The sequence below is a fragment of the Hetaerina americana genome, unplaced genomic scaffold (assembly GCF_022747635.1).
Source record: "Hetaerina americana unplaced genomic scaffold, ioHetAmer1.1.p SCAF_65, whole genome shotgun sequence".
Taxonomy (NCBI): domain Eukaryota; kingdom Metazoa; phylum Arthropoda; class Insecta; order Odonata; family Calopterygidae; genus Hetaerina; species Hetaerina americana.
This window is the reverse complement of record NW_027287261.1, coordinates 1528135-1549232: the sequence shown is the minus strand read 5'-3', so window position 1 is coordinate 1549232 and position 21098 is coordinate 1528135. Positions and strand designations below refer to the sequence as shown.

Genomic DNA, 21098 nt, shown 5'->3' with positions numbered 1-21098 from the left:
AATGTGCAAAAATATATTGATAAGCGTGTGAATACTGAAAATTGTTTCTTTACTAAATCTGCAGTTAATTTAAAAACTATGCTAAAATCGTTAATTTATCAGTGAAGACGACCTTCCTTTAAATTAAGATAAATCAAAAAATTCACAAGCAAAGGCATTGCAGCCAATGGATATGGTATACATCTCAATCCAATTAAAATTGATTTTTTCACAAGTTTTGTCTTCTAATCACAAAAAATGTTTGCACTATTAAACATGTGCACTAAAAACTAGCTAAAATGAGCAACAGTAAAAAGGATACCCAAACGTGAGAATGCTTCAATGACCCAGGGCATTCCCAATGCCCTTGTACCACGTTATCTCTTATTCTTAATTCTGCACTGAGGTCTCCATTTGGTTTTTCAGCCTTTGACAATGCAAGTGATGCAGATACTATTCTTCTTTCTTTGCATTGTAAGACACCTACGACTAACTTTGGCTTTGATTGATTCCCCTTTCTCAGGAGCCACCACAGGTAAAACCATGCACTCTGGTCAGCTGGGTCAGTGAAAACGGCATTCTGAACTAATTCAAGTTCTAAAAAAAAAAGAAATTAGGCATTCAGCATAAAAAACAGTTTTTGATATATGATGAAGGAGAAAGAGTATCACATTCATATAAAAAACATAACTGTATTGATTTTTAAAAAATTATTGGTAGTTTAACTTCGGGGAAATTCAAAATTTATGAAATCAGAGACATCATAACTCCTTGAATAATGAAAATGCGATCAGATGGCCAACAAGAAGACTAGAAAATTTGCCAGATAGTAGATCTGAAGCAGAGCATGCTTTTAGTGGGGCTACAGGAATCTCGCTGAATAGAACGTGGTGCATAGGTAGCTCTTTGGATAATGGTATGAATATTTCACACTCTTTTACCTAGAAATATTTTTATTCCCTTGACCATCCAACCAATCATTTTCCCAGCCCTTGTCACAGCCTAAAATCACTTTAGGCACAGCCTTATTTATATGATTTCAAGGAGAGATATGCAATACGAGAGTGGCATGGAGGAGTTTGCTGGAGAGTTTGTGTGGAATTATTCAAGGTGCAACAGAAAGAGCAGTTGTGGTGAGGGCCATTACAGTCCATGTACCAAAAGCCATCCGATGTCCGGTCAGGGGCTTTGGCCAAATAAGCCACCAAGGCATCCTCTTACACTTAGAAATTTTGAGGGATTTAAAGCAGCAATATATTGTGACAAAATACCATAAATAAAATGTCACAAGATTTGTAGTTGTGCGTGATGTGCCACAGTCCATGAGGTCAAAGCCAACTTAAAACAGTAGGGGTGTTTTACCTCTGACAAATTCCAAGAAACTGCAGGAGATGTGGCAACAGTAACTTAAAACGGAGTCATCCACTAAATAGGCATTACTGTGCAACAATTTCAGAGTGTAAAAATCATTGCAAGTTTATTAGTTTATACCAAAGTGGGCAAGAATCTACCTAACTAATACAATTCTTTTAATATGTCTTAACTACTTACTGCCCAGTTTCATCTAAATCATTTCCTGAATATGAGAGCTATTCTACCTACTCCAATTTATGCCCTTTAACTTTTACTTTGTTTTACTTTGCCTCCTTATTTCTTGACAACCTATATACCTTTGCTTTCTTATGACTGGCTCTCATCCCAAACCTATTACACTGGTCCTGTAGGTATTAATTTTGCTAAGTACTCATTTTTGCCCTTTCTTAATCTTTTGTTGATACTTCCTAGTACAAGTATCTCTCATCAACCATTACCTTACTTTACTTTCACATAAGTAATCTACATGAAAATTTAGGTAAAACTGTTCCCTCCCCCTTTCTAAGAGTGATCATGCATTTAATAGCTGACAGCCTCATTGAAATAGATGAAGGAATGGATTACCATCATTATCTCTTTTGAGTGCCAAAGTTGATGTGAGCAATACTGCAATGGGATGAGTTTTCCCACAAACACCGGCATCACTGTAGGTGATTCTTTTCTCAATAGCAATAAATGAAAATAACAATTAAATATTTCTTATTTTCATGTTTTATTTTCTTTTCTACCAAATTATATATGTTTCATTTATTTAACTTATTTTCAGCATATTTATATAATAAATATTCTTTCTAAAGAAATTTTTTCAGTAATTCAGTATGGAACTCGCAGGTTTAATGTTGGAATCCTAGTAATGAATGAACTCACTATGTCTTCCTCTGCCCAGTACTCTGAGTCCCACAGTTGCCAGGATTCAATATTCTTGCATGGGAGTACATCATTGTCTCGGGAGAATTGCTCAACGTAAGTGATATACCATGGCCTTTCTCAAAACAATTTTTAACATGGATACCACAGTTATCAACTCAAAGGATGGCTTGATAGGCGAGGGTAGAGCTCACCTTGTACAAGGGTAATATCATGTGAAATTCACACATCAGGGCAATAAGAGAGGTCAGTTCCTTTTCCAATGCTGGCTGTGATTTCCCAGGTAGATCTTGTACCTGAAAAATCACTAAGCTTGGATAAAGTTGAGAGTGCCTAGAGGTATCACCCAGAATCTAATCCAGACTCTGTTCAAAAAATCCTGTGTTTTACCCACTAAACTGCCACGTCCCCTATTTGGACATGAAATCATCACTTTAATGACTTTCAGTTCTTTTCAGCCACTTCTTAGGGGAAAAGATACCACTGCAACGGATTATATTTCATCTGGTTCCTACCCTTCAGCTGATCAGACAAGGATGAAATTACAGCGAGTAATTATCATTACTTCCACAAGCACACCCCTAGGGGGTGATTAAATCATGTTAGTCCTTCTACCATGTCAAGGCCTATGGGGAGGGTTAACTGATAAAATAAAAATAAGATTAAAAAAAGTCACCTTTTTTATGCTGCTCAGGAGTGATTGAGCATGGTGCACTTTCATCTGGATGGACTGCAGGAAGAAAAATAGTCCTGTAGTGCCATGCAGAATAGTTGGAGAAGTTCTCAGCAAGCTTGTCAAAGGAAAAATCCAACTCTACCTTATTCTTGTTGCCAGATGCCAAATTGATTGAAAGCCATCGACGGTAATCCCAGCAATGAACTGTTAAAAAGTTAAAAATTTTGATGACAACATATATTAAAAAATTCAAAATACATCTGTATATATTATGAGAATCTTGAAATAGCAGTTTGAACTTGATGCCTGTTAAATTTTACAAATAAAGCTATAGCATAATTTGATGCAAACAGAAAAATTGGATTGCTTCTAATTACCATGTTTTCCCGTCGATAAAGAAATTATGTTTCTTTTTTTCTAATGGATTTATGAGATTAAATAACTATAAATGTAGCATATCTATATTGAATAGAATGCAATTAGAAAGGCATGCTTCCCGACCAATTTATTTTTGCGAGACTCTTCTTTAAATTATTGTGTACATAAGCATGTAAATGTTTGGATTTTTCAATTTTCACTACATAATGCACATCGTCATTTTTATCGAACATCTGAACATATTTGCATATATAATGTGCGCATTATCGATGGGAAAATACGGTAATTCTGAATTGACACTGATCATTGCATAATTCTATCCTCGAGGTATTCAATAAACTGAAAGAATGAATATTCACATTTGCAATTCTGTACAATGGATATTATTACACATCAGCTAATTAAATGCAGGATGAGTAAGATTTCCTGAGAGTAGACTTTGCCCGACACATCTTCTTTTTAATTGCTCAAGGACATGCAGGCTAAGTTTTGATTGTAATCTGGAATTTTCCATTTATTAAAAAATTCATGTTTATTCACAAAAATCTCTAATTGCTATTTAACTCTAAAGGATCAGATAACCCTAGAGGTTAGTGTCTAAAAACACACACCAAAAGAGTGAGTTTACTCATTCTTCTGCAAGGGATACTCAACTGCACCATTTATAACTCTGTAATAGTCCTGTGTACTTGATCAATTTCATAAGGTACCATGTTATGTTAATTAACAATTATTTTTAACAAACTTCAATTAAATAATAAACGCCATTAGTCAAATTATAAGAAAATGAACTTAACAAAGCATAAATTTTGAACACAAAACATGGATACATATTAAAATTATATTTATGGTAGAAAATGAATTTGTAGCTGAAGTTAACTGAAAACAAGTTAATACTCTGTACTGTTCCCTTAATGGCATACCTACAAGACGTAAGTGAAGGTAGCAAAAGCCAACATTACAGTTACTGGCCATATTTCATTTGATACACTTGACTATTCTAAAAGGTTATGGATCCATTTTTTGATAAGCAATAAGCCAGGTAAAGTATAGATATTCCAAAGGAAGCAGTTTTGTAAATGAATATGCCCAGCTCATATGTTGAAAATGGTCTCATCAGCGTTTGAATTATTTAATTTAGAGATATTTTATAAGAAATGAAGCCTTAGTGAGATAATACAAATTATTGGCAAAGTCAATACATAAAAAAATGTTACATCATTGCAATGACAACAAAAACTGATTTTAAATTACATATCCTTAAATTTGTTGAAACAATTAAATATGTTACACTCTATTAAGAAGAATTTTACAAGTTTCATTACACAAGCATTTGTTTAAACCTGACATTCTGAAAATGGCCAGTTTCACTATCACAAAATTGGACCATTATGAAGTAAGTAAAAATATGACTTGCAGGCGATGCTGTTATTTTTGCTGATTGCAATGCAAGTGATTGAGTTCCAAAATGTTACACAGAAAAAGCTGTCACTTCTGCACTTTTATAAGTCATCCCTTTCAATTAAAAATAATTTAGAATGTAGACTACAAAAAATCTAATGGGTTACAAATAATAAAACAGTAAAAAAATGCAGGATTTATGCCAACAAATATTCACGTTCATTGTAAAGTCTTTTCCCAATTCCTCTCATTTCTTTGCTCCACTCCAATGCCTAAGGACTAATTCCTCGAACACAAATTACTCAAGCATGCAATATTAGTATAAGTTCAACCTGCTGTTAACAAAAGGGCTCAATATTTGGAATTCTCCTGTCACTTCATAACTTGTTAACTTCCTTGCTAGCATTGCAAAGCTGCTACATAACAAATCTAAGAGATACAAATGATATTAGAAATACATTAGCCCTCGTCTTACCATTATCATTGTTCACAATGTCATTAAATATTCTCAATCATTAACTAATTGTTCCAAGTTTTATGCTTTAACAAGATCTTCCAGCCAAAGCCTTATCTTTCCTCATTGTCTTTTAGCATCTCATGCAGGATAGAGATACAAAACATTCTTCAAGTGTTACTCATTCTGTTATCATTACTCATTAAAACTTTACTTGACAAAGTACATAAAAAAGACAGCTAAATATCTTAAGGGAAGCATCAGCATGTGACAGATATATCATCAAATACTAACCATAGTAAAATCTATGTGCACCCTCCTAATCTCTACACTCCCCGCTATTTATGATAAAATAATTCTACTCTTTCTCACTTATTCAAGGTTGACCAACATCTCATGGTCATTACTACTGATGAAAAAGCATTGCATTTGTATAGCATGAAGACCGCATTACTACATGAAAATGTCTGGAAGAAGATCAGTTCAGGACAAGGTTGAAGTGCTACTGAGAGTGGCAGTAGCTCTGCACTCATTACACTAGGCTAGAAGTCAACATTAAATGGACATATTGTTTTAATTAACAAATTGTAAATATTTTTTTATATTATGGGAGAGAGCTGTGAGTAATACCACATTGAGTCCACAGTTGTATGGCTCACAATCTTTGGATCTTTTTACTATAAATTTTGGACTCGACTCAGATATATGTATTTCATTTGAAATTTGTTCAAAATAGAGAATAGCACAGTCTGGAAATTGATCCTTTGAATGAATAGTTATATCATCAACGCCCAGGACATGGAGAGTAAAATAACAGAAATCAGTGCAAATTGTCCATTTTTGGAAAGAGAGTGAGTGTCACAGAAAAAGTGATAGAATCAGAAAAGTGTGCAAAGAACTGTTAGTTAAGTTAGTGAATAGCATTTGCAAAATAATTAAGAACAATATAAATCAATTCAAAATTCAGAAACCTAGTACATGCCTAATTTTCTCAGCACAATACAATTCCGTTAGTGTAATGAAGACGAAGTTCAGTTATGATATTACATTAAAAAAATTACATAATAAATAAAAATTTAACTATAATTTCTTGCAAATTCAACACACACATCTGCTAATATTAACTATTTGGAAAGTAAAGCAATGAATTACAATTTCGTGCATCCATTGATAGAAGCTTGCCACACAGCATGAGATCTTGAGAAACGGGAGGGGTTTTCATAGATTCCATGACCCACATGCGGTGATGCCAAGCACCATAGGATTTGGGATTGGATCTCAATGCCGCTTCTATCAATCTAAGCTCTCCCTTGAGCATGTCCTCACATTCTTCCGGAGTCCTGAAAAAATAGCATGCAAATACAAATGAAAAAATAACATGATAGATCCATTGCATATATGCGGCAGTAGCATACACCATGGTCATTTGACAACTCTTTAAATTTCTACAAAAAGCAAAATTTTGTACATGATTCAACTTATTGGGCTGTTCGTTGAGCACTGTACGATGCATTCATTATTAAACATCTAAAAAGTACTAAACTGTACTGGTAGAAGGGTACATCACGTTAGACAAAGCAGGAACGTTGGTGGCACTGTGTTTTGAAAGGCAATGGAATGACGAAGACTATGAAAGAGGGGAGAACGTTAATCAAATGATGTAGGGGTAGGAAAAGGAAATTCACGTTGGACGGAATAACGAGAGATATAATCTATAATAAAGTATAGAGGTTTATTGTAGTGCAGACGGTCATTCTGTCTTGCTAGGAAAGGTTTAAGAAATGTAGGCGAGTACATTTTATCCATACAAAACTTACCATGAAAACAATAGACAACCATTTCACTAATATCTCAAAGTCACATAACCCTCCATACATGACGAAAGGGATGACTTTCATTTTAAAAAGTTTAGAAAATACCCACTTGGTTTCACGAGCTACATTGAAGGCTTCTCTTCTTACATTCCACAGAGTAGATACATCTGGATTTCCACATAACAGTTGCTCAGTAACACGGAGTAAATCTTCATCGTATTCTCCCAATTTTCTCTTCATGTACGGAAAAAGCAAAAAACTCGTTAAAAAAAACCATTCTAAGGAAGACGCTCGACAAAATTTGACACCTTGGTGATACGAGCGAAATAGTATTGAAAAGATCTGAGCACAAGACACAAAACTCAAATTTTCGATTGTGGTGATCACCCAACTACCGCATCATATAAATGTGGGGAAAAAACCAAAAACTTTATAACTAACCTTCTCACAGACGGTATCATAGCTGGTTCTATATATGTTCAGCTTTCTTTCTCTTTCTTTTCTCTTCTCCTCTTGCTCCTGTGCAGAAGTTTTCACCTTGACACGACCGTGCTGAAAATGTAAGGGTAGTCTTGATTACAAACATAATAAACAACCATACAATGTAATATCCTCACTGCAGTTTGGCAATCAAAATGCGAACGAATTTTTTACAAGAATTAAATACAATTAAATGGGTTGTTACATAAATATTCTTCAATATATAGCATACCATGATGACAACTGTACCCTCGGCCGTAATCGATCAACTCTCCCGTTTATAAGATACGAAACAGATTAAGCACTTTCTAAACAACTAAGGAAATCGCGTGTTAATATTACACGCGAAGCAGTACTTCGTGCGTGAACTTATCCCAATATTTGACTGATGAAACCGTGGGGAAACAAAATTTAGCAGACGACGGTCACGTGAGCCAATAGCTGCGATTCTGCGGAATACACTTGAAACTAAGAAGAAATATTTCGTCATCAGAATGACATATCGTAAAAGTATCCGTAATATTAACAGCGAAAAATAGGTTTCAATAAAAAGATATTTCAAATTAGCAATTTTATTTGAGGAGATACATTTTCATCACAATGAAAAAATTACAAAAAGAGCCAAAGCATGCTGAACTCACATCGTGACCTAAGTACATATGTAACATGAGTATACACTCATATTCCATATTAATGTCTTTCAGGCCCTCGAAAAAGTATGCAGTAGTTGACCTTATGAAATTACAATAGAAAAGGCACTGACTTATGGGCTGCTTTTGATGCAAATAATGCAAAAAAATTTATTATTTTTTGTATCATTAGATTTCAACTGTACTCATAGCTATGGCCACTATATAGCTACCAATACTAATTTATTTTTTATCACTACTGTTGCCGATGCTTTTTGTAAAATACTTCCACAGTAAGATGACCTTTACTTCCATATTAACATATGGGTTGATATTTACTGATACATGTTCACTGTTTAAACATGAAGTCTTGAAGTCACTGCGCGTTCATACAAATAAGGCTCTAAATAAATGCCTATAGATTAGTGTATTGATTTTTTGTGAAAAAATTCCTTAACGTGTGTTCATTTTATTATTCTCAACGTTTTTATATTTCATTGCCCATTTTATTATTCTCCGCTTGTTTATAGCGTTTCTTTGTGTTGAACTTAGGGTTTGATCGTACCAACGTTTTTATGATTATTACAGCCTGTGAACGATTAGGTAACTAACTCCTAGAACTGATATTTTAATGATTAACAATCTCGTATATCTGAGTTAGAAAAGTAAAATATAGTAGCACATTGAATAATAATTCTGAACCTCAAAAATCAAATCTTCAAAGACCCTTGCTTGAAACTCGCAAAAACCGTTTCAAAATATCCCACACTCTCCTGTTCACGCTCGCTATACTATACATATAAGTTGCATAGCGTTGGAAGAGGACGCTTTATTAGGGTGAAACTGGTCACATTTATTTAGATGAATAGTGTAAAAAGTAAAATGCCAATCGAATCTTTAATGTTAACTTAAACAAGTCTGAAACTTCCTGAGTTCTGAAACACCAAAAGCTTACTTCAATGTTTGGCGCTACCTGGCTCTTGACGTTCAACGTGGCTCAATATATATCTCGCACCTTAGCTGATACCTCCCCGAAGCAAAATATTTTCTGCTTTTCCTGTTAATTATCCTAGTTACTACTAGCAGGACCATAGTTAAAGGTATATTCATGGTTTCTGAAACTTGGTAACCGTGTAAGTAAAAACCGTAGGTTTAATAGTTAAAGATCTCCAAGCCATGACGGTTATTCAGGAATTTAGATCAACATGTAAGACCATAGTATCCGGGAAAAATATACAGAATACGAATGATATACATATACAGTATACGAATCCCGTACATATACAATCAATATATACGAATCATGTCATTACATATACAGTGACCAGTAATAAGACCGCTATATTCAAACGTACGTGAACGTGTGTCAGCTCAACAATGAGACAATAATAAAGGAAATAGATAGGTTTGAGGCTGAATTTTGATTGAAAATATGCATTCCCGATACCTACTGGAATAATCAGGCCATGAAATATGTTACGGTAAGGAATTATAATTTAATGAAGAAGTTAACAAAAGAGAGAGTGGACTCAAGCAGTGAGATGCAGTGGACTAATTCCCTAATTAAATATTTTTTATGGAGAAAATAAAGCCCAAGATGTATATCCTTCAGTTAGCAGTCATCCAGGCCTTTTGTAGGTTAAGCAATGTACATGAATTATTCACGTGCTACTGTCAATAAACTGGACTGGAATAATTAGACTGTTGCCATACTTTGTTTAAGAATCACATGTAAAATAGGTGATATCTGTTGTAGATAATCTATAAAGATTTACTTTTGTTCAATATGCATTCTTCCCAACCTTGAATTATGTTACAAGGCTGAGACCCATGAGTAATTTCAAAAAGTGAATAAACAAATGGAATTGGAAAAGAAAATTTTTTACATTGCTTCATGGCTGCGTATACTCTCAAGCAGAAATTTATTAAAATTAAAGTGGGTGGTACTGTTTGTTGAATTTATCCTATTTAAGGAGAATTTGATATCACATTGGACATGGTTAAAGGGTAAGCCAAAAGTAATTATTTAAAGTAGTATTTCTATTTGAGTCACCTTAATGAAATTAGATACATCATTTATGGTGGGATTATAAGTCAATGTAAGTGTATAAATAAATACATTAATTAAATTTAAAAAAACATTTTTTTATGATCTGTAAGTTAAAAATTCAAATTAAAAATATAAAATAGCAAAAATAATGCACATATTTTAAATGATGATCTAATTCAAATTTAACTCAACTGTGGGTAAAATATTAATAAAATGCTTAAATATAACTTTGTTATTTCGGATAATTTTATCAATTAAAAACGTAATTATTAAAAACTTGCATCAAATAATTCATGTGAAAGAACGTCAGTTATTCTGTTCATTTCCTTTCCTTTGGTTATTATTCTTAGCATGTACAAAATTTCCAGATTGAAGGAAAAACAATATATTATACCACAGTTTCCACAACATGCTATCCTTAAAATGGGTATTTCTTTAAAAATTAAAAACATGTGTCAGTCACATTTCTAAATACTCAATGGTAAAATGTTTGTTTTCTGCCTATATAAAATATAAGTACATACTTTGGACGTTGAGGAATTTAGATTCAACACTGATAATGGCTTAGTTAAAATTTTATCTGTAAAAAGGGTTGAGAGAGCCTTATGGATAATCAAAAGTCATAGAAGTGTGCCTAGATTATAGTTTACATAATAAATGAAAGTTGAATTCACTTTAATGAAATTAAGAATACAAATTCACTTCTCAATACTATGATTTGGAAATAATTTTTGTTCTATTGAGGGAAAGAGACCTATCGACTCTTTGAATTTTATATATAGAAACATGATTCACTCAAAGAGCTGGATAATACTATGTACTTTTATAAATTGATAAGTCTTAAAAACTGTTGACAGAATGATGAAGACTAGCAATCTGCAGTTATTAGAAGACAATGATGAAGACAAATTATTTAATATTTAGCATATGGGAAACTGAAGAAATTAGGTGAGATATAATGAAGAAACCTAGGAATTTACAGTTTAAAAATGAAAATATTGAAGAATCATTTATTTTTAAGAAATGGAGAACTGAAAAAATGTGGTCAGGTGTTTATGGCTTCGCTAAGATGAATGTTTTATCTTCTGTACACTTAAAAAATCAGAGCAATATCAAAAATAATTTATCAAAAGTAATAAATAATGATTTCTTTTGAATAACTATTTTCTAATAGAGAACTAGTAAGGTAAAATTCTAAATGGCACAAAATTCAATAAATGAATATCAATAAGCTGATTTAATCAACTCAAAAGTATTTGGTCACTGATATTCAAAAGTATAAAAAACATATGCCAATCAAAACAAATCCTACTGCAAAGAAAATCTATTACCACTATAATACAATATAAGCTAACTCCACTCCTAAGCATCCACTTTCGGGAAAAAAAAATTCTGAAGTGTCTTTTTCTTTATGCACACCAGGGGGCCGATTTACAAAACTAAAATACAGATTAAAAAGACATTGTAATATGTGGTTTCATGTATAACGCAGTAGAATCCATTCATACTGAATAAAGACACATACACTTGGTTCTTACACACAAATTGCATTTGTTCTTGACTTTTTTTTTAATGTAAAGTAAATATATCTTCAGAAGGTTACTTATCATTATGAGTTATCAGCAGAAATTCAAACTATACAGACATTTTCGAATTAAAATTTGTAACTTCGTTGATTCCCCATAGTGTTTTAATCTTATGACCTGGGTTTTAATACATAGTAATTATGACGTTATAATCGGTGGAGATTTGAATATCCCATCTATTGATTGGAGCACATAATGCTTTGAAACGGGGGTAAATACAAAGATATCTGCAAATCGCTATTGAATTCTTTTAAGTGGGACTCCATGCATCAAGTTGCCACTTCACCAACTAGGGGCGATAATATTCTAGATTTTTTAGCGGCAAACATACACGAAAAAGTGCAAGCTACAGCTAATTTGACCATTTTAAGAAGGATAGCAATTACCGAAGTACTAAGGATACGTGGAATCACTTCCTTGATATCAAGTTCTCAGCTGTCAACAGGTTCATTCCAAGTAAATCTATTAAAGATAACGCATACTAAGATGTCATACTAAGATGAAAAATATTAGGGATATTTACAAACGGATACCAGGAGGAACCGAGCAATTTCAGACCTATTTCTCCCACATCCATTTCGTGAAAGGTTATGGAAAATTTAATTGCTAGTTCGATTGTGAAACACCTCGATAGTCAGGAATTGTCAATCAAAAATCAGCACTGTTTCCGAAAGGATAGATCCTGCGGGACACAACTCGCGCTCCTTGCGCATGATATTCTTATTTCGGGAAAGAGCAATGTTCCAGTGGACACGATATTTTAGATTTTAAAAAAGCCTTCGACAAAGTGCCTCATAGTAAACTACTCGCAAAGCTAGAAGCATATGGCATTAAAAAAATATTTTGGGATTAAAGATTTTTTTAATGGTCGGGTACAAGGAGTAGTCATAGATGGGGTTAGCTCAAATACAGTAGAAGTTACTTCAGGTGTTCCCCAGGAAAATGCTGCCGGACCTCTTTTACGATATTCCTACTTAGCGTTAACGACATTGACTCCGTAGTCACTAGTATGATACGTTTATTTGCCAACGATGCAGCGGTTTACACTGATATCAATAAGCCTGAGGGTTGTGTTCCATAACCCAAATTCCATAACGTTAACGAAATTGACTCCGTAGCCACTAGTATGATACGTTTATTTGCCAACGATGCAGTGGTTTACATTGATATCAATAAGCCTGAGTATACAGTAGCTTTATTAGATGCCCTAAATACTATACAACGCTGGCGCGGCACTTGGCAATTAGAATTTAACTTAAAAAAGGGCGTAGAGATAAATTTTTACAAAGAGCAATTCCCTACCGAACGCCTACTGCATCGGAAACACCGAAATGGAATGAGTAGGCTCGACCTAGGCGTAACCCTCACGACCTCTCCTGGGTGAAACACATACGGGGAATATGTGGACAAGTTAACAAAAAATTAGGATTTATTAGAAGAGTACTTGGTAAATGTGATGAATAGGTCAAAGAGGAATATTATCTTTCGCTGGTTAGGCCTAACTTAGAATATGCTGTAAGTAATTATATGGGATCCTCACGAAGTTGGATTAATTGCCGCACAGGACCGCGTGCAGCGTAGAGGAGCTAGATTTGTAAAACATTGTTATGATCAACTCAGCAGCGTATCCAAAAAAATAGAGCAGCTAGAACATCCCACAGAGCGAAGTTACAAATTGAAGATCTTGAATAAATTGGGAGGGCGTCTCTTTAACGGTGATATTGAAAATGTATTATTACCCCCATCGTACAACAGTAGGAGAGACCGCGTGAATAACATTAGAGAGATTAAGTGTAGAACAGATTTAAGATGCTATTTTTTTCTTGCATAATAAGGGATCAGAATAACATTTTCCGACCGCGGCAGGGTCATTTTCTGGTTAAAATTAGTCTGGTGTGTTCACCCCCTGCCACACACCCTAGCGGTGGCTTGCAGGGCACTAAAATATCAAATATGAAAAATTATCATCTTCAGGTCTCTGATAGATACTATGTATTGAAACCCAGGTCGTAAGATTAAAACATTAAGTGCAATCAATAAAGTTACAATTTATATTTCCGTTATGAATATTATTTTTATTTCCACTCTACAAAGTTAAGCCTGAAATTGCTGACTTTATGTATATATAAATATATACACATATATAGACACACACATTTATTATACTTTAATGTCTTAATTAAGTAAGTCCATGTAATTCATTATACAGCACTTGCAACAGTGCATAGTACAGGCATATTTCATATTATACTTTTAGGTTTATTGGTTTATATTATATTCAAGGCAGTTTTCAGATGACTTTGAAATAAAATTGTTCCTTCAAAGCTAAATTAAGAAATAGGCTCCAGACTGGGAATTAAAGTATGATTATCGACAGGAAATAATAGCCCAAATATGCAAGGGAAACAGCCATTCAACATGGAAGAACATTTCAATTTTTTAAATGTTTTAAACCAAAGCTATTGTTTAAAACACGAAACTATCATACATAAGGCGATTTTAAATTTTGTGGAAAACTAATTTGATATCTAATATCTTTTTGGCTAAACATATCCTAGCATTTTATTTACGCAGAAAATTAAAATAAAAAGTCATAAAGTATAAATAGACAAGCTATGGGCGTCTTCAGCAATATTGAATATGCTTCACCAGGGACCGAACTCTCCCAAGAGAATACCTATGTGCACAAACACCTAAACAGTTGAGAAGAGGCTTTACTTTATCTTTCCCGCTGTACGTTCAGTTTGGCATATAATGGACCCCTTTCATGACCTACGAAAATCTTACGTGTACGAAGTAAGAGCCTCCTTCTCAAGAGAGAGTCATCGGAGAGGAGGACCTATTCTAGAAGAGACACGAGTGAAATTATTTTTGCTTCCAGTCACGAACGACTAATTTTTTGTTTTTTTTTATTTGCGGGATTGGGACATGAGGGATCCTCCTCCTAAAAGAAAAAATAAGTCAACAACACGGCTAGACTAAAATTACGCGAGGTCGCCACGTTCTACCCGTTGAGCAGTTCGCCGATTCGGTTTGGACGTGGGTTCTTGCTGATGGTTTAGGCAAAGGAGTAATGCATTGCACACCGTGCGGGTACACCGAGTCGTCATTAGTTATTTGCACGGGATCCACGGAGACGACGGAGCCCCACACCATCGTTTCCCTCTCCCCTCGCCCACCCCTCCATCCCCGGCTGCTCGCCTCCTGCCCTTTCTCCCCGCTTCCCTTTCACCGCTCTTCTATAAGAAGGAGAGACGCCTGACCCACATCTACCACTTCTTCTGGTGCTCCATTGCTTTAGAGTCCTCTCTCTCTCTCTTGCACACCCTCACACACCGCTCCGGAGAGTATCGCCAGTGAGAAGCATCACCGAGAACTCTGAGCAGCCGGCGCCTTTCGACTTCCTGAAAACCGAACTCCAGACCACTCAATCGTCGAAGTCTCCGAGGGCGTACGGTCAAAGGTCGCCGCGATGGCTTCCTATCTTGCCGTCATTTTCACCCTATTCTGCTTAGCTGCGGCAAAAGAAAGTTCGCAGAATTTTCAGGTGAGCAATAATTATATTTACATGAAAGGACGAGGAAAAGGATTTCAGTTACGGTACGGAGAGACAAAAACCTGTGGCGATTAATTTATTCTTTTCGAAAGATAAGCCAAAATTTGTATTCAATTCAAACCAAATTTCTTAATCTCTACGTTCAAGCTTTTCTTTAACTATGAATTTAGGAATACCGCAAGGGATATTATCTGGACCATGATTTAAATATGTTTGTCACCTCATAATTGTGGTTTCTGTAGCTCCATTTTCATACTGAACTCTGATGTTGCCGACATTTTTCTTCAATTTAAAGTTCGCTTATTTTGTTAAGAATTTGGGTAACAGTGTTAAACGTGAAACATCTTTATAAAGTATTAAAAATTACCCATTCCTCTTACGTGATACGAAAAAAACGTTTCAAAAAACTGAAACGAGGATTCGATGAGAGTTGTAATTGGTAGTTCCTACTACATTAAATTTATAAAAAGCTAGCTTTTGTAATTTTACAATCAACGAAAAGAATTTAATTGATGAGGAGATTCAAAGACGAGCCACGACTATTTAATATTACCCTATCGATAATTAAATTAAATGGCTGATTAATTTTCTGTCATTTCCTCGGGGGTGATTAAGAAAATTAACATTCTAGCAAAGGAAACTTATATAAAAATATCATAGCATTAATTCTGTTAATATATCTAAGCTTTACCCAGACTAATCGCGCTACGGTTCAGCAATAAGTAACGAGTGATTATCATAAAGTAAGAGGGAATATAGCGAGGTAATTGAAATCAAACTTTCCCCAAGAAACGATTATCGTAATTTTTCTACTGGGTGAATGAAGTGCTGTCATCTTATGCTTGAGTTTATCAAGAAAACATTTACTTGAGGAGTTCATCATACATGAACATTTCATTTTTATCCTTTGTCTTAATCGTGAAAACTTTTTTTGATTCTGATTATTTTCTATCCGAAACAATTATTTTAACAATTCCTACTCGCAAAACTGATTCCAGTAGATTCAAGTCACGTAAATTATGGTTTTACTTTCAATATTACTTTGCTCCACTTTAATTTAAAAAACGACAATTAAATATTCCGCATTAGATACAACAAAACTAGGTTATGCATGATATGAGTTGATAAAAAAAAATCGTGGTTTCCCCACGTAATTTTTTCCCTTTCAACTACTCGTCTCTTCTCTTTCCGATTATCGCCGAAATTCATTCGCATTCACGAAAAAATAATTCCAAAGTCATAATGAAGCCGTGTTAAGACTGCAGTCAGAAATCAAATGACGAGGTCTTCCTTGTACACCACCAACTTTGGTCACGAATTGTAGTTATTTCATCAGCTAAAGGAGAGCTAGATTTTAATTACCAGCGTCATTTTGAGGGTTTTTCCTTTATTTCAAGAAGTCCATTCGCACTAAGACTGACGGAAAGTGTAAAGCTTCAGACGAATACTACAATATTCACCCAGCGAAATAAATATTTATATATTTAGAATATGTATGAGTTTTCAATTTGTTTTTCGTAGTTTCATCAGTTTCTCATTATTTAATTTAGAACATATTGGAACTACCTATTAGATGTCACCACGCTAATTGATAATTGAGCAACTGAAAACGCTGAATTAAACAATATTTAAGTTGACGAACTTGTTAAGACTTACGAACATCATAAAAAAGTACGATGAAACTTATCCTCTTTTATTAGTTTAAAGAATTTTAAGACACGACGCGTTCTATTGACACTTATTTAACCTTATTCCATATATGATTCAAGTTATGTTTCTCGAAAATTATAGAATATCCGGCGACTTTTGACAAAGGCTAGTCCACGTCTTCCAAACTTTAGGCATGCGAATCCATTTGTTTACATCGCATTAGGAGCTCATGAAATGGAAATCAAAATTCAAATATTTCTGCCCCCCCCCCCCCCGAAACGTGGGCTAGGTATTCCAGAAATAAAGTGTGCATGCACGGTGAAAAAACCGCTAGTCGCATTCGGGACAAATCAGAACTGCATCAGTAAAACATTTGGAGCGAAATTAGCTTGCGTTCTTCGCATCAACATTTTCATCAGCCCGCGCCATATCGGGAAGCCTCATCTGCTCATCTCCCTTTCCCCGAAAAGGTGAAAGGAGAGGCGGAGGAGAGGGGGGAGGACGCAAGGATTGCACGGAGGTGAAAGGGGGAGATCGAGGGTGAAAGTACAATAAGGCTAGGGACAGGAGAGTGTGGGAGCATAGCAGGAAAAAGTCCGGAATATTCTCACCTGCCCCCACTCCACCTCCCCATGGCCTTAACCGTGACCCAAAGGGAATTTTTTAAAAGCTAAGTATAATCTTTTCGACTAGGTTTGTGGACCTGAGAAGCGGATACTCGGGGGAGATTGGGGAAGAGATTAATCCCCTCTTGGATAAATATTTTTGACTCCGTGTATTTCAGAAGTGAATGAAATAAGGAGTATTGAAAACGTGACGATTTTACTGCAGCTTTTAAGAAATTAAATACACTCGAAAGGTCTCTTTTTTTTAATTTTATCCCTCTCTCTCTTCTTAGCGTGGGCAATGATGTGTATTTCACCAAAGTAACGCTTCGCTCCTCTTTTCAGCTCGTATATTTTTTTCAAGAGTCGCACATAGTCATTGAATGTTGAAAGCTATTTTTTAAATTGTAACGCTTAAAAAAGAAGTTAAACGTCTTTGATTTAGAAAGTCTAATAGGTCGAACCGAAAAGCAGATATGAGGATCACATGAGGATCGTTATCTGGCGGTTATTTACTGCCGTTTAACAATCAGGAGGCAAAAATATTGCACCTCGAGCTTTGTGTTGCAAGGGTTGAGAAGCACTTTGGTACAGAGGATTTAGTGGGTGAGGTGTGATGTGATAAATGTATATGTCCTTTGGAGGACGCATCTAAGTATATTCCATTAGATGGTCCTCTTCATGACACTTACACGGGCGTGTGTTAAGTTTCCGTCGGGACATACTAACCCCAATCCTACCGTATGCTCCCTTCCCCTCCTAAGTATGACTGGCATATGTAAAACATGTACCCTCCAAGGTACAATCTTTTGCGTAGTTGTTTTGGATGGTTGAAAACAAATTAGGCGAACATCCAACCGGCCATACCAAATTTGTTGTAGTTCTAGATCATAGAGTTTATTACGTATGAACATTCTTAATGTACCAAGTTATCTTTATGCATCGAAAAAATTACTTATCTACATTTTGATAATTCTAGTTACAACTTGAAAGAAAAATATTTTTGTCAAAGAAACAAAAATTGTATGTAACTATACAATAATATATTGTCACTTCGATAAGATTTTTGAATAATGCATAGGAAAATACAAGAAAATCCATGCAATGATTATTCAATGGCTCCCTACGAACCTGTATCATGGTACTACGGTATCTTGGTATTGGTATCATGGTATGGTATATTTTTCTCGCCAGAAAAAATGAAAACTTGAGTATCTGGTTCGACTCTCAAAAAGGTGGGCTTCACCTTTTCATGCCCAAAATGCAGTTGACTTAAATATGTTGCATCACATTACATCATTCATTGCAATATATGGGCTTCAAAATTATATTACGTTAATTTAGATTATCAAACCTGCGAAATAACCAGTTTGTCAAAAACTGATTCAGACAGTCCAAGTCCAGACGTGTCGATATCTTTTTCTTGGTACGCCCAACGGCTGAATTGAGTATGCTCTTCAATCACAAGAAAACGCTACATTTAAACATAACACCTGCACAAGGCCAGCGTTCCAAAAGTGTAACTTTGTCTTTACATGTGATTATATTATCCATCAGATTGGTCGAAGAGCAGGAAGCAGTTGTTGAAGATTCTGGAGGAATAGAAAATAAATATGATTTAATAGGGCAAATACTCGTGGTAATAGAAGAATAATACATCATTGTCTAAAGCATCAGGACAGAGAAATATTGGCTCTTAAGAAGAATTGAAACTGGTTGCTTCTATATCCTATTCAACATCCTCCATAATGACTTACATTTTTCATAATAAAGGCGTTGAATTATTATGATTTATTTAGATAGTAGTAGTAGTTTTTAGGGGAGGCGACCGACAGCTGAGGTCATTTGCGCCATAGGGGATGGCCAGGAAACGATGAAGGGTGGAGAGAAACCCGGCGTCGGCATTAGCCTACTCTTTACGAAAGGCGCCAAGGGGTCCGCAGTTTAACGTCCCATCCGACGGACGGCGTGCTCACTCAAAGTGCCCTCCACAATGCACCTCAAGTAGGGATCGAGATACCTTTGAAAAATATTCAACACCGCCGGGATTTGAACCCGCGCCCTCAGGATGGGGAGCCAGTACGTTAGCCCCCGCACCATCTCAATTTTTGGAAAATTCAAGATTTTCTGCTGGCATATTTGGCTAAATTCATATGATAAAAGTCAAATCAACTAAAGGTGGTAAATATTTCTGAGACTTAACGTAAAATTTCTCATGGGCAATTAATTTGATATTATATCGCAAATTAATGTGAACAATTATTGGTCAGTCAACAGCATGTTCTGTCATTTGCGGAAGCTTCTAAGATATTCGAAATGATCTGATATTTATGTATAAATATTATGATATTTTCGTTTATCTTCAGTGTTGCAATTAAAAAAACTTCATCCCCCAGCACTTTCAAATTTTACAAAAAAATATTGTGAAAAAACAGCAAAGGGAAGTTTTAATACCATAAAAACTGTTTTTTTTTCAAGTTACTTCACAATGACAAATCATATACTCTGAACCACACCGTTATCGACATATTTGGGCTCCGAAAAATTATTTTGAAGGAAATAACAAATAAAAACGAAAGTCACTTTCCGTGAAAGTAGAAAGAGAGAGTGGTTGTTCGAAAATCCTAGTCTCTCTTTGAGGTCCTCGACTTCGACGGAAGTGACTGTTTCGAACCAATACTCAAATTGTTCCACATAGAGTCTCATTCCCACCGTGAGACAACGGGCACAAAAGAAGAGCCGTCTTTCATCACCCGTAAGTTTATGAATCTAGTCGACCGTCGAAAGAACACTTTTTGTTCCTTCCGATCCGAGAGGATACCTGTGCATTAATGCGTTGCAATTTCAAGGTGAAAGTTGGCCGCTCAATAAGAGCCGTATTCCTTAGTGGGACCATGCTGGTTTTATTTTCAATGGTTTTTTTTAAATATCTACCGTTTAAGATTGTGTCACAAATGTTTGTGATGCTTAAACCCGCGAAATTAAATCAAAAATAATAGTGAGCAAAGATCAATTCTGTATGCGCGATAACTCACTCTAGCTTGTGAAAAATGAGTCAAGAGTTGGGTAGAATTTTAAGCAACAAAAATATTATTGAAACAATAGCGAATATATGACACAAAATGATGGCAATCTCCTTAGATGACAATAAATATTTAAATCCTAGTAATGTTTTCCCGCTGTTATGATTTCATTTATGTGTCACAAACTGCCCAATCAACGTAGCAACGGAGGCATCTTTACAAACAAAATAAATAAACAGATCCAAACTTAGTCAATGGGTACCCAGTATTTTGTTTTCCTAACCTTTCGTCTTTTTTTTTAACTGGCGAGGGGTCGCTGGAAGCATCTTTCTTCATCATTCGGAAAGAAAAAGGCGCTCGAGGAAAGCTAATGAAAACGAGAGGCGTTCTCGCAGACATCACAAAGAACGAACTCTCATTAAGTGACGTTCTGTTCGCAGGCGAGGGAACCGTGGCGTGGGATCCTTCCGTAGGCCTGGTTTAAGATCACGGACCGATCTGATAAAAAATAAAAGACCCAAAATGAAATCCCAATGAAGCAGAAAGAAGCCAGTGTTTCCATCTCTGTTTTTCACT

General features: G+C 35.2%; 2 protein-coding genes across 3 annotated transcripts in view; one reads left to right on the top strand and one right to left on the bottom strand.

Moving 5' to 3' along the window:
* The window catches only part of RabGGTa (Rab geranylgeranyltransferase subunit alpha), a 105107-nt gene that overhangs the window by 8117 nt on the left and 75892 nt on the right, over positions 1–21098 (bottom strand). Inside the window, exons 1-6 of one of the 2 annotated variants that reach the window (XM_071594622.1) lie at positions 7656–7786; positions 7385–7495; positions 7053–7177; positions 6282–6469; positions 2897–3100; positions 302–576 (exon numbers count right to left, since the gene is read on the bottom strand). In XM_071594622.1, the coding sequence (XP_071450723.1) occupies positions 302–576; positions 2897–3100; positions 6282–6469; positions 7053–7177; positions 7385–7495; positions 7656–7658 (906 nt within the window). In that variant the 5' untranslated portion in view covers positions 7659–7786. Of the gene's footprint in view, positions 1–301; positions 577–2896; positions 3101–6281; positions 6470–7052; positions 7178–7384; positions 7496–7655; positions 7787–21098 lie in introns of those variants that run through there. The other variant, XM_071594623.1, reaches the window with a different exon arrangement.
* The window catches only part of LOC139696012 (uncharacterized), an 87745-nt gene continuing 81635 nt past the window's right edge, over positions 14989–21098 (top strand). Inside the window, exon 1 of the mRNA XM_071594624.1 lies at positions 14989–15235. Coding sequence (XP_071450725.1) covers positions 15161–15235 — 75 coding nt within the window. The 5' untranslated portion in view covers positions 14989–15160. The remainder of the gene's footprint in view (positions 15236–21098) is intronic.